The sequence below is a fragment of the Drosophila simulans genome, chromosome X (assembly GCF_016746395.2).
Source record: "Drosophila simulans strain w501 chromosome X, Prin_Dsim_3.1, whole genome shotgun sequence".
NCBI lineage: Eukaryota > Metazoa > Arthropoda > Insecta > Diptera > Drosophilidae > Drosophila > Drosophila simulans.
The window spans coordinates 3,390,377-3,408,989 of NC_052525.2; the positions used below are offsets into that span (position 1 = coordinate 3,390,377).

At 38.4% G+C, this 18,613-nt stretch overlaps 2 protein-coding genes across 3 annotated transcripts in view; one reads left to right on the top strand and one right to left on the bottom strand.

Annotated features, from left to right (window-relative positions):
- Positions 1-1,399: 1,399 nt before the first annotated feature.
- LOC6725034 (ras-related protein Ral-a) lies at positions 1,400-15,980 on the bottom strand. 2 transcript variants are annotated; one of them, XM_016173016.3, is made up of 6 exons: positions 15,702-15,980; positions 6,543-6,722; positions 6,325-6,485; positions 5,284-5,458; positions 3,974-4,097; positions 1,400-2,876 (listed from the first exon to the last, which is right to left on the bottom strand). In XM_016173016.3, exons 2-5 carry the CDS (start codon positions 6,693-6,695, stop codon positions 3,981-3,983), a joined length of 606 nt encoding a protein of 201 aa, XP_016037996.1. In that variant the 5' UTR covers positions 6,696-6,722; positions 15,702-15,980; the 3' UTR covers positions 1,400-2,876; positions 3,974-3,980. The 2 variants fall into 2 exon arrangements, with proteins under 2 accessions (XP_016037996.1, XP_016037995.1); XM_016173015.3 differs by lacking the exon at positions 3,974-4,097.
- A 330-nt stretch (positions 15,981-16,310) lies between these two features.
- The window catches only part of LOC6725036, a 58,778-nt gene continuing 56,475 nt past the window's right edge, over positions 16,311-18,613 (top strand). The window contains exons 1-2 of the mRNA XM_039297952.2: positions 16,311-16,641; positions 17,651-17,917. Coding sequence (XP_039153886.1) covers positions 17,846-17,917 — 72 coding nt within the window. The 5' untranslated portion in view covers positions 16,311-16,641; positions 17,651-17,845. The remainder of the gene's footprint in view (positions 16,642-17,650; positions 17,918-18,613) is intronic.

Genomic DNA, 18,613 nt, shown 5'->3' on the forward strand with positions numbered 1-18,613 from the left:
CAACAAAATCGTTAGATTATAGAAAGAAGTAAAAAGCGTAAAAAAAGAATATATATAAAGAATGATATATATATATATATAATATAAATGTAAATGTGTAAAGAAAACAGAAAATGCGTAAAAAAAAATAAAAGAGATTTCAAAGCAAAAATAACACGTTTCATTTCTGAATTATTACAAAACACTACCGTGCTAAAGTCGTGACACGGCCAGAAGAATTCTGCGATTACCCATCTCTAGAACATAATATTAATGCTGTAAAAGGTACTGCTCACAATACCCTGTTGTAGTTTTGCAACGAAATTGGCCAAAACTCCAAATATGTAAATTCGTTTCTTGGATCAAAATTGATTTCGCCCCAAAAATTCTCTCTACGAGTAACGGGTAAATAACAGCGCTGTTTTGTTTCATTCGATGCTGCGATCTGACACCTGCTGAGCTTTCTGTTTGCCTGGTGTCCGAAACAAAAAAACGACTGACAAAATAAGTCCCGGACGGCTGAAATTTCCACGAAATCGAAGAGTTTTCCGATTTTGAATACCAGACAAACAGAAATCCCAGTAGGAAGCCAACAAATCGGTTTTTATGCTTGAAGTAGAGATGCCCGCGTGTAACTGATTTTTTTGTCACGTACCCAACAACCACATGGGATATTATAATTACTTCGTGCCTATCGTGACAAGTCGTGAAAGCGCATCTAGAACAATGCGACTGCGCATCTCTGATCTGCCTTTTGTTGCAAAGTAACGGTATTGCTCCTTAGAGCTCGTTTCCTATTGGACACAATGCAAATGGCAGCCATCATGAAAAATATCAGCTGTTTTGTAAATTCCGGCGCGAGCAGGTGACACCTCCTGCTGTGTTTTCTGGTTGCCTGGTGCCTCTAGACCAAAAATTTACCAATGTTAAGTTCAATAAGCGGATGTATAAGAAATATTTTAAAACTCAACCATTAACCATTAGTAAAAGGAAAGAAATAAGTGCCGAAAGCAATTAAGCGAGGGTTAAAGGCAACAAATTAGAGTGTCTACGGGTTAACAGCATAGATGCTGTTATGAGACTGCGCATCTCTGATCTGCCTTTTGTTGCAAAGTAACGGTATTGCTCCTTAGAGCTTGTTTCCTATTGGACACAATGCAAATGGCAGCCATCATTGAAAATATCAGCTGTTTTGCAAATTCCGGCGCGAGCAGGTGACACCTCCTGCTGTGTTTTCTGGTTGCCTGGTGCCTCCAGTCCAAAAATTTACCATTACAAAACGGAGAAAATGGAACGGAATGGATATTTTGATTTTGAAGCAATGACAAGGAATTTCCGTAAATGGGCGAAAGATCAGTAAAATTCCATGACACTGCATACTTTTAGGCAGGCCCAACAAAGTGTAATTAATTAGTCCTGCTTAGTTTTCATATTTTTCGTTTTATTTCTGAGTCAAGCTAAACGTACACTCCATCAATCGACATTTTTAACTCTCGTAATTGTAATTTTTATATTTATATACATGCATGTATATATTATAAAAAAAATGCGTCTGTTTGATTTTGTTTTGGATATTCGCATAAGTCCGTAAGGAGGATAAAACAAATGGTTGCGTGCTCTAACTGTGGTCGAGATTTCGTGTGTGTTGCACAAATTTTCACAGGGGAAACTAGGAATATGCCTCATACATACATACAAAAAGTGAACCAATCATCGCTTGATTGCATATATAACTTATATATTTAATAATAATAATTATCATAATAATAATAGCTTAAATATTACAATACAGAATGCAGTTATACAAAAGTACACAAAGAAGCAAATCAATCGGGAGTAATTGCTAAACATACATACATACATATATTGGATGTGTTCCAGGGCAAAGAAAATAACTGTTCGTGAAGGAAAGTCTCCAAAGCTTTTCAGAAACGTTAGTGTATCATTCCTCATTGGTTTTTTGTTGTTTATAAATCCCTACACATTTGCTTTCGGTTTAGAAAATTACAAAAATTGCATTAAAAATTTGTTTCGATTCACTTCGTTTACCATTAATAATTGGAGATATTTTTTGTTTTTCCCGTTTTCCTCTGTTGTTTCTTCGCTAGGATTTTAAGTGTTTCATACTTTAAACTATTTAATATATATATTTAGATATATTTATAAAAAGCTTTTCTGTGTGGTTTCTTGTTGGTTTGTGTGGTTTGCATTTTGCTATTAAACTTTAAAAATATTACAAAAAAATGTATGCGTATATATAATTAAACAAGAGAAATATCTGTAGCAAGTTTTAAATTGCATAATTATTATGGGCTTCTTTAGGTGTCTACGATTGATTATATTTAATATGTTTAAGCTTTAGCTTCAGCTTTAGGTTTTAGTTTTAACATTTTATTATACGGGGGCAACACAAACATTGATAATTCAAAAAAAGTAACTAAAAATAAACGACAGAATTCGTAAGTTGCCTGTCTGTGTGCTTTTCTTTTGATTTTTTCGAAAAAAATTTGTTGCCTAAATCATATATTTATATTTATGTATATTACAATGCAATTTAACTTGGATTATGGATTGGAGTTCTGAGTGTGGCAAATAGTATTAATATCTGTTGCTGTTCGTATGTGTACTGGTGTTCTCAAAGTTAATTAAATTGTATTAACATATGGTTCTGTTCGCCATATCCTATCCTGTGTGTTGGTGTTATCCGTGTGGCCGTTGTTGTGTTCCAAGTTGTTGCTGCTGCAGTTGTTTGTTGTTCATCGTATGGTTGTTGTCCGTTGTTGTTATTCATCCTACAGCAGTTGGCAGCAATGAGAGTTGGGCTTCGGCGGCTGTTTCACGTCCGTCTGACGTTGTTTTTTACGCGATGAAATATCCCTGATTAGATCATAAAATACCTAGACGCATACAAAGAATTTATTAGTATCTCATTTTGTGCAGCATTTGATCCTTATAATTATTTTTCAGGTAGTGGGGTTAAATCGTTTTTCTATAAATACAGAAATTTTGAAAAGTAGCTATAACCAAAGTAGAAAAGATCAATACGAAAGCAAACTTTAAAAAGTGCCTTAAACTACCTTTATTCACCAGAGAACCGGCTTCTCACAAGCGATACAAAGTTAGTTTCCGGACAAAATTGAGAATAAAATAATCATGGATTCTATAGTTTCCGTTGTATTTGCGGTTTAAAAAATCAAAAGAAAGTTTTTAAGAAATACGACCAAACCAATAAATGAAGTGTAAATTTCAGGCAATTCCAACAGCAAATTCAAATGAACTGAAATGCTGTCAAGAATTCGAAACAATCTTGTTTGAAAAAATGTGTTTTTGTATAAGCTTTATATAAGTATGTGTTTGTACAGATGTATGTAAGTATTCTTGTTTAAAGTGTTAGTGTCCATTGAAAAGTTATTTCGAAATATCCTCACTACAATCATATTTTGTATTATAGAAAAGTAACTGATCTGAAAATCCTGTGTAAAAACCTAGCAGTCTCCTGGATTTTTTCCCTGTGTAAATATTTACACATTTATACAAAACGTATTTCATAAAGTCCATTAATAGTGAACATTACCCAATATGGCAGAAATGTAATACTATTCAATTCTATTTGCATTACTGTCGTTGTTTGTGCACCGCCAATCCAAATAATTTCTGTGTTAGTCCTATTGAGATGAAAAACTTTCACGTTAAAAGTGGCGTGTTTTACGGAAAACACCTCTTGTTTGTTAGTTTCATGTGTAGTGTTGGCCAACGTAAGAAATATGATACAAAAAAGCATATAATTAAATTCAACAAGCGGATGTGTAAGAAATATTCTAAAACTCAACCATTATCAAGTTAGTATTAAAATGAAAGAAAAAAGTGCCGAAAGCAATAAAGCGAGGGTTAAAAGCAACAAATTAGAGTGTCTACGGGTTAAGTAGGTGTGTTCATATACTCAGATAGGATACATAATATAGATCGTATTTCATAGTGGAATAGTTGTATGCACCTAATGCCTAAAGTAGGGTACACTTAAGTCTCCGCTTCTTGCATCTATCTTTAGCACGCCCGCTCGTGGCTTTCGAATCTTCGGTTTTTCGTGATCTTATTTCGCGCATCAAATCAAAAAATACCTGTAATTGTGGATTGGGAATAAAGTCATATACAAAGTCAGCATCAGAGTCAATTAGTATTCGCAAATTATTACATATATAAATTAAGATGATCAAGGACCGAATAATTACAAACGCACACATCCTTTGTTCCTTTCCGACAAAGAACTATTAGCTTTGGCAATTGTCAACAAGACTATGGAATTAAACCAAAATAAAACATATTTGTTAAGGGCAACAACGTTGAAAGCATGGTAACTTGGGCTACGATATTTGGCAGTGCGTTTATATGATGTAGCTGTGTGAATATTTGTGTGTGGTTCGCTGTGTATTTGTGCTAAGGTAGCTAACAAATTGTATGGTCTAAGGAAACTATGAATTCATTCTTTGGAAGAGTATGCTTGAACTATTGGAATCCTAGTTCATTAGATATAATTACAAATAATATAATTGGAACTTATAGTTCCTTTGGTTCCCATTACAATATAATTTTTCATTCTGTTTCCTGATTAGACTTTTATATTTTTAAATGGCACAACACAACTGCTCAGACGAATTTTCAATGGCATTGTTATCTGAACGACGCCCCTTATCATTCATAATTTAAAACGCTAGAAATGAGGGTGTGCAACTATAGAAATAGATGGTATTTAGAGAGGAAATGGCAAAGAACAAGCTTTGAGTTTGGATAAGCCCTATAATATTTCAAACTAATATTTAAATTTCAACAATTTCAAAGAAACTAATTGCGTTTATGAGCCGTATTCAATTATATTTGTTTTTACGGAATCATCGCCTACTAGTAAATAAATGCCCCTTAACTCGCAAAAACTCTTCGTTGAATGAATGTGGATTTTTCTTATCACTGTGTCTCTATAAAATGAAACTTGAACAACTTGATAAGCAAACACCACTATAAACTGGCGAGAGCATTCTCAACTAGGCTCAGTGATGTTCTCGTTCGTAAGTGAAACAAAGAAAAACAAATCACATTTAATAAACTATGTATGAAAACTAGTTAAACAAAAAACCGTGTGCAGTTTTCGTTTGTTCGATAAACATTTTAGCTTGCCAATTTCCAAAGAGTTTTAATTTTTTTTTTCGTGGACAGATGGATCGTATCGGTGGTTTTGTGGTTGGGCGAGTTGGCCACTCCTCCTCTGAAGTGATGGAGCCAACTCATCTCGGCGGGATCTACACCACTCACCTTGTCCACATTTTCGCGGGTTTTAGCCGAGGTCTCCACATAGGGCACCGCCCACTGCTGCGCCCTCAGCTGGCACTCGCTCAGCGGCACCTTGCGCTTATCATTCAGATCGCACTTGTTGCCCACCAGCAGGAACGGTATGCTCTCGTCATTCTTTACTCGCAAGATCTGTTCTCTGAAAATAGCAACAACAACAGCAAACGTTTCGTTAATATTATAGCACTCAGTATACTTTCCACCCAACGGATTTGCCAATGTAGAAATAAATACCTTGACAACACTAATGGATAGATAAGCGCACTTATCACCACTTCGATAGAAGTGACTCAGTTCGTGTGTCACTCCATTTAGAAGCCAGAGCGCCAAGCAGATATATTTATGTAAACACACTGACAGTGGACAGGCGGACGCATAAATAGTAGGGATCGAATAAATACGGATATACATATGTATTTCCCAGGCCAGTCACACCCTGTCCTCTGCCGACGTCTAATAACAATTTTCCAGCCGTATTTATGTGCCCGCAGCAATATTAGGTTGCCAAGTTTGAATACTCAATTAGGTCGATGGAAAAGGGGCGCTTTAGGTGGGAGTTATGGCAACGAAGTAGCATATTCATCGGTCGAATTAACGGTAGTAGGCACATGATATGGCATACTAAGAGCAGGACTATCAACTTCAGTGCCTGATGTGGCATTCATAGGGGTTGGGATAGTAAATAGTTTTGAATAAAAAGTAATAAAAACAATATTGCACACCAAGAAATGAATAAAGATTAATTACACATCGCACAAAAGAAGAGGAAGCTGAACTGAACTGAACAACTTGGATGACTAATTAGCACCACAGAATAATAAAAGATGGAAAAAACTGAAAAGCTTGTGTGCAAAATAAAACCGCGACACTTGTCAGCCTGAGAGGAAAGCAAAACGCGAGACTCTCGAGAGACCTCAGGAAAATGTTAAAAAAAAAAAAAAATGCCGGGGGCTAAGGGGGGAAGGGGTGGTAAATTGCGCCCAGAGAACCGCTTGACACACTCACCTGAATTCCTGGGTTGCCTGGAAGCTTTCGTCGTCTGTGATGGAGAAGACGCAGAGGAAACCCTCGCCGCTGCGAAAGTAGTTATCTCTGATGGCGGCATAATCCTCCTGGCCAGCCGTATCCAATATATCTATTTGTACTTCCTCGCCGTCCAGCACAACCTATGGGTGATTCGAGTGAGATCACTTGGACACGCAAGACGCGGGTGGGGTACTCACCTTTTTCCTATAGCTATCGGCCTTGGTGGGCTCGTAGTCCTCGACGAACTCATCGTACATGAACTGCAGTGTGAGGGCGGACTTTCCCACGCCGCCACTGCCCACCATGATGACCTTGTGGAGCGCCGGTCCGGCTGTCGGCTTCTTGCTCATGATGGCGGGATCACTCACTCGCTGTATCTGTAGGTAAGTGAGGGGATATGCGAAATAAATAACTAATTAAATAAATCGCTGCTTCCTGTTTGAGCAGTCAGCTGGGGCCAAATACAGCGAAATGTACGCATATTTCGCCTTGTCGTTTGCCATTTTTCACATATGCGGCTGCAGTTCACTTATGTACATACATAGGTATGTACTCGTAAAAGGTGCGATTGGTTTTATGTAAATGGTAAGTTATGAATGGACAACGGCGAAAGAAAGTACGATCGTATTTGTGTTACCCCGAATAAGATTGCAGCTGTCAACTTAAGAGTCGGCTCACAGGTTTGCTGATTGTTATTGCCTCGGCTTTTCAGCTTTTTAGCTTTTCTCGGGGTTACGTAACAAACGAAGGCAATAGGAAAAACCGTCAATAATTCGACAAAGTACTGCGTACACTTTCAATGCTCTAGCATTTGTGGATAGCTTTCCATATACATATATGCTTATTTATGACATGTATAGATTATAAATTGGTTAGCATGAAACCTCAAGTTGGCTCACTGCTTACGCATAGGGTATCCCATCTTCGACTTGAAAATTGCACACTTTCTGCCTTGTTTCTTTCGCTTGGTTCGAGTCGCAAATGAAGCATAAAATGAAAAGTTCATTGAACTATTTACACATGGCGAAGCGGGGCAACAACGGCAACATAAAGGCCAACATACAGCAGCAGCATAATGCAGACCGGGCCGAAATGACTCTCGGGTTTTGTTTGGCCTTTTTTTTCTTTTTTTGTAGCCGTAGCTGCAATTAGCCTTTTGTGACCATTCCCCAGCCCGTTTTTATTTGCTCACTGCGTCATCGATTGCAGTAAATTGAGGAATTGAATACGACGCATTGGGGGAATATATTCTCCATAAATGAGCCAAATCGAAATCGAGACACACGTGGCCATTTGGCAGTTGGCCAATTTCCATTCAAGAGTTCAACCATTCAGACTGATTTCTCACTTTAGTTTGCTTTTGCCCTCCAGCTGAACGTTGTTGATTAATCCGCATTTGGATCAGGGTTTCTAAGTATTTAAGTTACCGAAATAACCACAACGGTTGTCAGAAGACAAACACACAAACCGCATTGAGTTCACTGAAATGCAACTGAGTTGAAATCATTTTCCACGCTTGTTACCCGAGATAACTTAGCTGCCTTTTCATGGTTAAAACCGAAATAATAAATCCCAGAATAAATGAGCTAGTTGTGAACCTGTGCCAGCTAAATTGTCAAGATGGTAAAGGGTATTTAACAATGTAGCCAATTCCCTTTAGCTCTATTTCTTCCGCCTTTTCCTTTTTTTTTTTATTTTGCTTTTCTAGCTGCCATTCAGTTTGACGCGGCGGCGGTGGAAAAGTGGAAAATTGAATGGAAAGCGGGCAGGCAGCTGCGTATGTCGAATGAATCTGGAGGCAACAAGTAAGTCAGCCAAATGAAACAACGGCCAACGATTGTCAGTCAGTCAACCAGTTGGGCCGCCACTGCGTATGAGTAATCAACGTTAGAGCTGCACGTCAATCAATTTTTTACTCGAGAGAGCGCAAATAAAAGGCTTAAAATTGGACGGCGAAAAACTTCCCACACCCATGCTGAGTCAATTGAATTGTCAAGGAGGATTGTTGGCCAATTGCTAACAGCAACAGCACCTGGGAAATAACGCCGGCGAACTTGTTTAATTGCATATTACTCATACGCAACGTTGCGCGAGCTTGACAACGCCAAGGTATTGGTGGCCGAAAAGTTGGGCATTTTTATAAAAATATATCGTAAAAATACTGCACAGCTACTACGAATTCATAATATTATGGAGCACATATAATCGATGATTCCAGTACTATTTTCAGCCACAATTTTACGGTCTTATAGGCGGAAAGCGCACTTCTCCTAAAATTAACATTATGGCCAAGAATTGTGCATTCCAAAACTATTTATGGCCAGCAAAGGAGAAAAAACTGGAAAGTTACTGCTAGGAATCTACCATATCCAATTGAAATATGGCCGTTCGATTTGAAATCAATTTTCCTGCGTCGAAAAAAAGTTGACTCGAAGCTAACCGTCTAGTTAAACGAGATATGGCTCCCATGGCTAAGAGTTACCGGTTATGAAAACCAATTGAAGAACCCGAAGTTATCATATGACGTGAACCGATGATTTCCCAATAGTTCCCCCCAACTTAATCTACATTTGATCTATTGCTCTTTTTGTTGTTCCTGAAATTCAACTTCGTGCACTTGCCATTAGCAAATAGAAATGTTTGCCTGTCTGGGGAAAAACAAGCAAAGGTTTTGTGGTGATTCTGCCGATTAGATTATGTGCCGATTTGGCATTTGGATTGTGAAATAAATATAATTTGCCCATATCGTAAAAACCAATTTAATTGTCATAATAAAAGGAAAAACAAAGCTCCATAGAATTTCTAGTTTTTTATGGCTGGCATTAAAAAGATTTTCCCAACCCCCAATTAAAGGCGGGCAAAAAATAGAACGGATTGAAGAATAAAAGTACCAAAGTTGTATACTTGTGTGTACTATATGAATATATCCAAACATTTTGCGTCTAATTTCTGCGCTTTGCGGAAATTTCATTTGTTACCTATTGGTGAAAATAATACAACTTGCCATGACGTCGGCGTTTAGTTGTTTATACTAGTAGTACACCACCCCTGCAAAAACCACCCAGCTTTGTGCATAAATTAACCAAAATTCTTGTTTGGACTTTAAACAAAAACGGAATATAGCTGCTTCTATTTGGTGTGTCAATAATAGTAGTCCCAAGCACCTGTTGGCAATGGAAATTGGCAACTCCTATTTATAGAGTTTCCACCTTTTAAGATTTCCTTCAATAGTCCTACAAATGAATCTGCAGATTTCATATTGCTATGAACTCATTTCTCACTGTCAAATATTTGCACTTCAGGCAATCAAGCAGATGTGTATGTTATTTAAGCTTTTTGTTTTCATTATTAATCATTAAAAAAACGAATTCTGTTTAAATATACCATTTGATACTTTAAATTTGGCTTATACATTTTTCAAAATATTCTTGCCAGAGAATTTTTCATGTTACCATCTATATTTTCAAAAGCACACTTCAAATATTTGCTAAACACGGCATTTATCTTTCAGTACATCAAAGGCTAAAATGTTTGATTTTGAGTCTAGAATATCTTTTCACCTTTTCTCGCACGAACAAGCCACACACTGAAATACATTCGTCGGCAACAATGTTTGCTTTTCCTTTCAAAATGTTTTTCCCTTACAATATAAACTACCTAATCGCGATTTGATACACTTTAGGTGAACTTTTCACCCGGACCAATTATTTGGTATGAATAATCGAACTGCTTGGCCGATATTTATTTGGTTCCAAGTGATTTTGAACAGACCCTAGAAGCCAGCGATCGAGCGAATTTATGAAGTTCTTTCGCATTTCTCTGATAGAGATATATATGTATATATCTTATGTATATATATACAAAACCTCCCGGCTCCGTTGGGCGCCCGATTTGTTTATTACTCATATTATGGTTTCGCCTGTTTTGCCATTCGATTTCGATTTGATTTTTCCTTTGTTTTTCCGTTTATCCCCCCTTTTTATGTTATTTTTTGGTGGTGGGTTGCCAATGACGTCAGTTTTCAGCGTCTTCTCCTTCTGAGTTTAGTTTTTCGTGCCTTTTCATGGTGCTCGGCCACGGTTAGCTTTTATTTTTATTATTACAGACAAGCCTCTCCCATTGAATATGTGGGTAACTTTGAAATATGTTTCATAACTATCTTAGCTACTCTACCAATCGCTTTTCTTTTTCAATGGATCAATCATGGAAACCATTAAACTGTAATCGAAATCCTTAAGAGAATCTATCGGTGTAGTATCACCCCCAACGCACGTTATCGAATGTTTACTGTACCTTTTTTCAACTATTTTTGTGGGTGGTTATCCAAGCATGATGTGTGGCATGTGCAACTCGAAGAGTTTAGTTTAATGCTTAAAGTGCACGAAAGTCTACGAGTTTACCGCTATTACCAGTTCCCACAAAACGGGCCTTTCGTGCCTTCTATGCTTCTTTGCTCTCTCCGTTCTTCTCTTTGCCACCCTCTATCCACTGTTTCTGGCCTTTAGCACTGCCGTAGTTCCTTCGTTGGCATTATAACATTAGTGGGGGCAGGGTTGCTCTAATGACACCTAAAAGGGGTAAGTACTCATACAATATGTACATATGTATATCAGGTGAGCAGTTTGGGGCCACCACTCCCATGTGATTTATAAAGATTTTCCAGTTTTTGAAGATTGTTTTATTTTCGGCTCCTCCCTCATTTGAACATATGTAGATTTGGGTATCTTCAGATACTACCACTTTTTAAATGCTTTTTTTGCGAATCGTTTTCCAGCTTTCGGATGCGTGTTGCGTGTGCTTCGTGAAATTCGTGTCAGAGTTCCATATTTGCTCTGCTATATATTTTTTCTTTGTTTTGCTAGTTCCATTTTCCAGCCTAACTGTTAAATTAATGAATTTATTTTCAGTTGATTTCAGTTTACTGCGGGCCTTGCTGGCGTTGTTATGGCGTTATTGTTATTGTTGTTGGTTGACTGCCCCCATGTTGTTGTGGTTTGTTGGCTATAACCTTGAGGCGATTTCGTGGTTAACGAAGTAACAGTTAGTGCAGAGAGAAAAATGCCGTCGATCAAACCACAAATTACTAATAATAATTATAAAAAGACGAACAAATATTTATTATTAAATATTAAAATTTCCCGTTTTCCCCCGCTGAAAATCTTCATAAGACTATCCTACAAGTTTGTGGGCAACGCTGGAACGCTTTTTTATGGCCACAACTCACATGCCTCAAACCTAAAAATTTTAAAAAAAAAAATATATATATATATATATATATATATATATATATCCAACCAAAAAACCTATATATGCAAATGAGCCACGCCCCCTATTTTCTGCCAAGTTTGTTGCCCCTTTTTCTGTGTTTTGATGCGCCATTGGCGGAATTTGCAACCAAGTGCAGCGCTTTCTTGTCGCCGCTTTTCGCTTGCATTTAAATTCATTTGCACTTTTTGTGCTGCATTCTGCAAAAGCGGAGAGGCGTGATTTTGTGTAACTTCCGCACAAGATTAAGTTCAATAAACCGCCACATGTGCGGAAAAAAGAAGCGAAATCCACGCATATTATTCGCTCATCTTGCTCCCGTCTATTTTCCTCAACTTGTCATCGCAACTTCTTGGACTTTGTGTGGGAATTTAGTCTTTCAGTCTTTTCATTCTATTCCCTTTTTTTTGTTTCTGTGCTTTTTTGTACATCATTAAATGCAGGTCTGAGTAGAAGAGCACAACAACGGAGCACAGAGTGCATTAATCAAGCAGCAGAAGAAATCCCAGCAAGTGAACTTTTCTTACTTCATTGAGGAGATAGCTGCCATTCCTCCGTTAGATCAGTTCAATGCACTTTTGCGATTAGGGCAAATCACACTGACACAAAAACCATACACATACCCATACACATATAAAACGTGGAACGAAAGGCATCTACATCCGAAAACCGAGATCATTACTCGACTCTTGTATGATTGCCAAGCGAATCGATTACGAAAATATATCTTATTGGAATGCAATATCTTTCGACTGAGTCACAAAATATACGTATTTAAATCTGAGGCATTTAATCGACGATTTCAACGCCGCTGCGCAGTCGCGTGCAACGCTGTCAATGTCAAGTTTAAAATTCGCGTTTACAGAATCAAAATATTTATACATCATTTCAGGCAAATATATTTGAAGTGAAGTTTGATAGTGAGCTCTAGTATTTTAACTTTGTAATTGGGCATAATACAAACATTTATAAATATTGTTGCATTTCAAGGACTTAAATGTATAGTATGTATGTATAGTGTTGATCAGTTCATATTTATCAGTATAGTATTGAAAAACAGTATTGATACTACTGAAAATATTTCTAGAAACTTTTCCAGCGTTATTCTCGCGATATTCAAATGGTTTCTGCGGCCCTGACTCTTTGAACTTTTGTACATTTTCACTTACCCCTCCCAGAAACTGCAGAGTAGTTGTTAGCCTGAGAAAGTGTTGGGTAAAACTTGTTCATTTGATGTACATTTGTTACAACTTTCTTTGGACAAGTCGAGGAAAACTTGTCAAGCGAACTGTGTGGCTCAGACTCATTTACAAAGTGTTTTATTTGGCCGAGCAAGTTTGATCTGCCTTTGCAGATAGCGATACCTATACCTATATAGTGTACACAAAACAAAAAAAAACTAAAACTTAATTCACACCGAGTGGTATATAAAAAATAGGTACATATATGTACGAACAATGCGTGGGAAGTGTTTTCTGAAGCGAGGAGAGCATAATTAAAACCTAGGCATAGTCAGCTGTGATAAAAGATCTTGAAATGCGATGGAGCAACAACAAGAGCCATGGGGAACACTTGAGAACCTGGGCATGAAACAAATAAAACCTGTATAAGGTAGAAATGTGTCGGAGAACTTTGGAGATGCTGATACGATGATGTAACAAACTAAAGTCAGCTAACAAATATGTGATTGCGCGCGCGACTTTGTCAAGAATCGTTTGTTGGAAGAACTCTCAAGATTTTCAAATGTTAAATGCTTTACAAACGGATATCGTAGATCGGTAACGGACGATTAATCATTTAATTGGAAAATAACAAAGTCATTACACGTGTTTAATGCACAATTCATTGATAATCAGGTATATAAAACGTATTTTGAAGACGTTCGGCAGTCATAAAATCGCGAATTATTTGGCCATTATGGACCATTATCATCAAGTGTGTATAACTTCTGCATTAGGCCAACATTATTATTCGTAGAAAACAAACTTTAATGTGGCCATAATAGACTTGGCCTAGAAGAAACATAGAAATAGAACCCATTTCCCTTGACAAAACTCCATTAGAAGTGAAATTAGAGCAAATCACAGCTTGATGGCTATAAATTAGGCTAAGTTGGCCGACGTGCGCTATCTTCTCCCTTCTGGCCAAGTTAGCAAACATGCCGGAGATGCCGAACAAAAGATGAGAAAAATACATATATACGAAAACTGTGTCACTGCGAAAGATCGTGAAGATTATGAGTCAGTGTTTTAAACTCGTGCGCTACTCCCCTCTATTGTTAATCTATTCTCACCTGCCAGAGATTTGAAAAATATTTGAAGAGGTCAGAGGTGAAACAGCTAGCAAATTGCTCGGCTATATCTTGCAAGTAATGTAAGATTTTGTTTACACTTTTGATAACGATTTGATTTCTCTGGAATATGAATGGCTCATATTCTACAATACGACCTGGAATCAAAACTGGTTTCGCATTTTGTAAATAATAAGGCAAACTACACAAAGAGCAGTTATTGATTATTTAAGCACTCAGTTTTAAAGGAACTGAGAACGCATTTTTCACTTCCCCCGTTCGCATTTCGTTCAATTGGTGAGAGCTTTTAACGCCCCTTGGCAACCAAACAAACAAATAATTAGGAAATGTTGGTGAAAGGGGTCAACACATACGATTAAGAACAAATCGTTCGGAAATCATTTGGATGTGAGTGAGTCATAGTTGAATTAAACTATTCAATTTAAAACAAGCTGGCACTCAAATTGATCTTGAACTTGAGCTTAATTAGAAACTGTAAAACCATTTTTCTATGTCACGTTTTTCAGTTTTCGTCATTTGCTTCAGCGTGTTCGATAAAAAGATGGAACATTCAGATGCGGATAAAATTGAAGCGGATTTACTAACGATGACCATCATGATGATCTAACGCTAATGTCAAAATGGTTCTCCGATTAGCAACAGAACCCGAAAATCGGCACGTTCGTGGAGATAATGAGAAATGGGGAAAGGGGAAGATGGTAGCGGAAAACGGGTCACTGTGAGAAAATAACGCCCCAGAGCGAATGCCATCAAAAGCGATCTCACAAAATAACAGAGATTAAAACCAGACACCGTTTCTGCGAATTTTCTTGCATTTCAAACGACAATTTTCGAGTGCCAAAGAAGGTTCTTAGAAATTCGAAATATGTGATTAATCAAGAAATGTGCTTAATAAAGTGGTAATTTTAAGTAAAAAGAACTCAACTGTATTTAACTGTTGGTTAAATAATATTTGTATAATGTTAAATTATTACTAATACTTGCGAAAATTCGGCAAATGTTATTTAGAGCGGCGTAAACGAGATCCCAAAGCGGAATTGTGATAAAGAGAGGTTCAAAAAGCAAAGGGGCGATGGGGGCGTGTGCGTGCGTGCGTGTGTGTGTGTGTTTGTGTGTATGAGTCAACGCGCAAAATGCGGGCGGCGACTGCACCTTGCACACCCCGCAAAAAGAGAGGGCGATAAAGCTGGAGAGAGCGGCAACGAGAGCGAGAGAGAATAAGGTCAAGCGGGGTGCGGCAACAAATATTTCTGCTGATAGCCGTTGATAAAAGGCTCTCTCCGCCCTTCTTCCTTTCTTTCTCTCTCTCTCTCGCGCTCTCCCTGCGCTCATCAGTCCGCTCCTTTCCTTTATTTTGCTGAATGGAGCACACACACAAAAATGCCAAGCGCAATGCCTTTTATTTAGTTTACATTTAAATATTCAACAAAGCAAATAGCAGCAGAAAGATTTCACTTCTGAGTTTTTTTTTCACCTCTTGCTTTGCTCACACACATATACACACACACACACATCCACTTTCATCGACGTCGACTGCAACGCCGGCAGCGGCGCCTTTTGGCGGCTTTTACAAATTTTGTTTATGAAACAAAAAACCTGTGCATATTCCTTTCTTGGATTTCATCGGTGTATACACCCAGACAAAAAGAAAGCATCTTTCCACACGGCAGACATCATGAAGAACTACATACGAAATATGCGTAATCACTCTAAAATGCTTTAGCTGTAAATGCTTTTGCTTCTCTTTCCTCCTTTTTGCGTACTTCGTTTTCTTCCTTACTTTTTATTGTATTTTGCGCGTCCGCTTTGGCCTGTCGCTTCGTTTGTTGTTGCTTTGCTGTGTTATCTCGCACTTGATGCACTAAACTAAACAAAAAATTTACAGGCGCGATCGGAGAATCGGCAACTGATGAATTAACAGGATCGGAACGCAACAGTAAATTGGCTGCTTTTCGGTTTCTCTTCTCGTTCGCCGCACACCGCAATTAAAGTTCCGCTGGTTTTGCTTGCTTGAAAGAAACTAGTGTGAAAGTGGAAAAATACCACATAGGTGCACCAATGTGACCGCTCTGCCATCGATCAATTATACCAAGCACAAACATCACTAAGAATAACACAAAAATACCAATAAGTACCGGCTCATATTGAGGTGGGTGTGATCGCTAAGGCTGGTGGGTGTACTCGCCAAGCTGGTGGATGTACTCGATAGGCGAGCGAGCGAGTCGTGCACTCGCTGGCGAGCGGTTTAAGTTACCGGTAGCTATAGGTGGTGCACTCGCTAAGTAACAAGTGACCGCCAAACCGCTACTTTAACAGGCACAACTGTGCATGTTAAGCGCACTCATCGTTCCGCCAGATGGCTTCTTTGCACACTCGTTTCGGTATTTTTTTTTACACCAACTTACAGTATATTTTTAGGCCATTTCTGCGTGTGTGCGTTCGTGTGAATATTGTGAATATTTTTTTTACTGTGAAAATAGACAAAAATCGGCTGTGGAAAACCGAAGTAAACACATTTGGGAATCATGGCGATTGGCCCTTAACCTTAACCCTTAAGTGCCGTGCCGACAGTGCCACGCCACAAACCCAAATCCCAAAGAAACAAAAGCGAAAGAAAAAAAAGAACAACAAAAAGCTATAGTTGCAGCCTCTGAAAGTTTAAGACAATCGCCGATCCGATCGGAAGCGGAAGATATATGCTCGCCACACCAAATGGCATGGTAAACACCTCTCGTTCCTCTAAATGTGATGTCGATGTCGGAAAAGCCGTAGAAATCGTACAATTCCTAAAATCGCAAACTTAACCTCGCAGCGTTGTGTGCAAAAACGGTGGGGGGAGGGGGGAAACAACGAAAAAAAAGGCAACGCAAAGCAAACGAAAAGCGAAGCGTGTGCGAGCGAGAGGCGAGTGAATAGCATTGTTGTTATTGTTGTAGTGACTTTTATTTTATCTCAGCCGGCGATTTAATTCTCTCGCACTCACACATATTGACGCGAATAAAAGTAAATTCAAATAAATACACTCGCAAAAACAAATTGGCACCGGTAACAATTTAGAAAACTTATGCACATGTGTGTGTGTGTGTGTGTGCGCTTAGGAGCAGTAGGAGGCGTGGCATGTGTGTATGCCAATTAGTACGGCTAGTTGTTGGGTCGTTCATTTTGCTCCTTTCCGCTATCAGACTCGCTCTTTGGCTTGCATTTTCTCGCCGAGTGCAAAAGGAAAATAACAAAAAACCTCACTCCAATCGGAGATTCGAGATGCCGATCTCTAAAGCGCAGGCAGGGCAACAACAAAAGCGCCAAGAAGACGGAAAAGGGAAAGATTCGGACTAAAACCTATTGGGATTTCATCTTGGAACCTTAACCCTTAGGCGGGCTGAAATGTTGTTGAAATAATATTGAGAGATTTCCCAATAAATGCGTATTTTATTTAAAAGGACAAGTGTAGTTTATGAGCGTGTTTTTAATGAAATACCTAAACATGGCCAGGTTTTGGCAAAACCCCTGCTTGCATTCAATTATAGCACACACAATTATTTCACTGAAACTCAATTGATAATACAATACATATTTGGTAATTTCTTGTTTGCCGCTATGAGCAAAACAAAAACGTTGATAAGATGAAATGCCTTTAGATAGGGGCCTTTATATAAGCCACACAGTGCGTGCTAAAAATATGCATGTGGCAATTAGTGATATTAAATTGTTATTTATTAATTTTTTCAGATGAATTTGTCACTTTATTATTGCCATGGCTCTGACAAATCTTGTCGCACTCGTTGCCGACATTTGCAATCGATCAATATCAAAATATTGAATAACTAAACCAACCACGAGCTAAACAAAATTTCAGAAAAACTTTTGTATCTGAATCGAAAACAAAAAAACCAAATTCCTATCGGCGCTTATAACCACAAAGTAATGGATCAATTTCAAACTTCACTAAATCCGCGGAAACTCGAGCTTCTGGAGTCTCGAATTACTGGAGTGAGGGTAAGTGCGAATGATATTGTAGAATTGATTTATTTATTTATATGAACGAGTACAAAGTATGTTATGTCTTATAAATTGCCTGGGCTATGTAGCTTCTTTTCAATTTGGTTCCCCATTATCGAGGCGAATTGTCGCTGTGTATGACGTCGCATAGATCGCCGCGATTGGCTGTCAATGGGCTGGCCCCTGGGGCCGTCGAAGGGTTAATGGCAAACGGTTATTGCACTTTGGAACTTTTCTTGTTTCGTCGAGATGCACATGCAGATGCAGTTGTTGTTGCAGATGCTTTTCCGAAGTTTTTGCCCCTTAATGTTTTCTTTTTTGCACTTCTTTCTTGGCTTTGTGCCGCTTTGAAGCGCAAGAGGAGGTATGAAAATGTGGAAAAAAGCGAAAATAAATTAGCATCGGCGGATGGGTGAGCAGAGAATAAGAGAAACAGAGAAATTGGGAGTAAAATGGGTAAAATTGTTGGGATAATGCAAAGCTGTGTGTGTGTGAGTTTCTGTGAGTGTTGGATCCTATGGAGGGGTTGTGTTGTTTGGTGAGGGAAGATGTGGTATGGTAGCCACCCAACCCTTGTTGTTCACCACCCCACCCCTATATTACACCCACTTCTGAGCTGCTCTTCTATGACGCACACACCAAAACAAATCGCCCAGGCAGTTTGTATTCAATTCATATTGAAAGCAACTCAAT

Bases quoted from the DNA above. Each gene is read 5' to 3' on its own strand.
- LOC6725034 (XM_016173016.3), bottom strand. From the start codon at position 6,695: ATGAGCAAGAAGCCGACAGCCGGACCGGCGCTCCACAAGGTCATCATG. The intron at 5,459-6,324 runs GTGAGTGTGTCA...TGCTATTTTCAG, and splicing joins CAGGCAACCCAGGAATTCAG to AGAACAGATCTTGCGAGTAA. The intron at 4,098-5,283 runs GTGAGTGGTGTA...CCACAATTACAG, and splicing joins CCCGCGAAAATGTGGACAAG to GTATTTTTTGATTTGATGCG.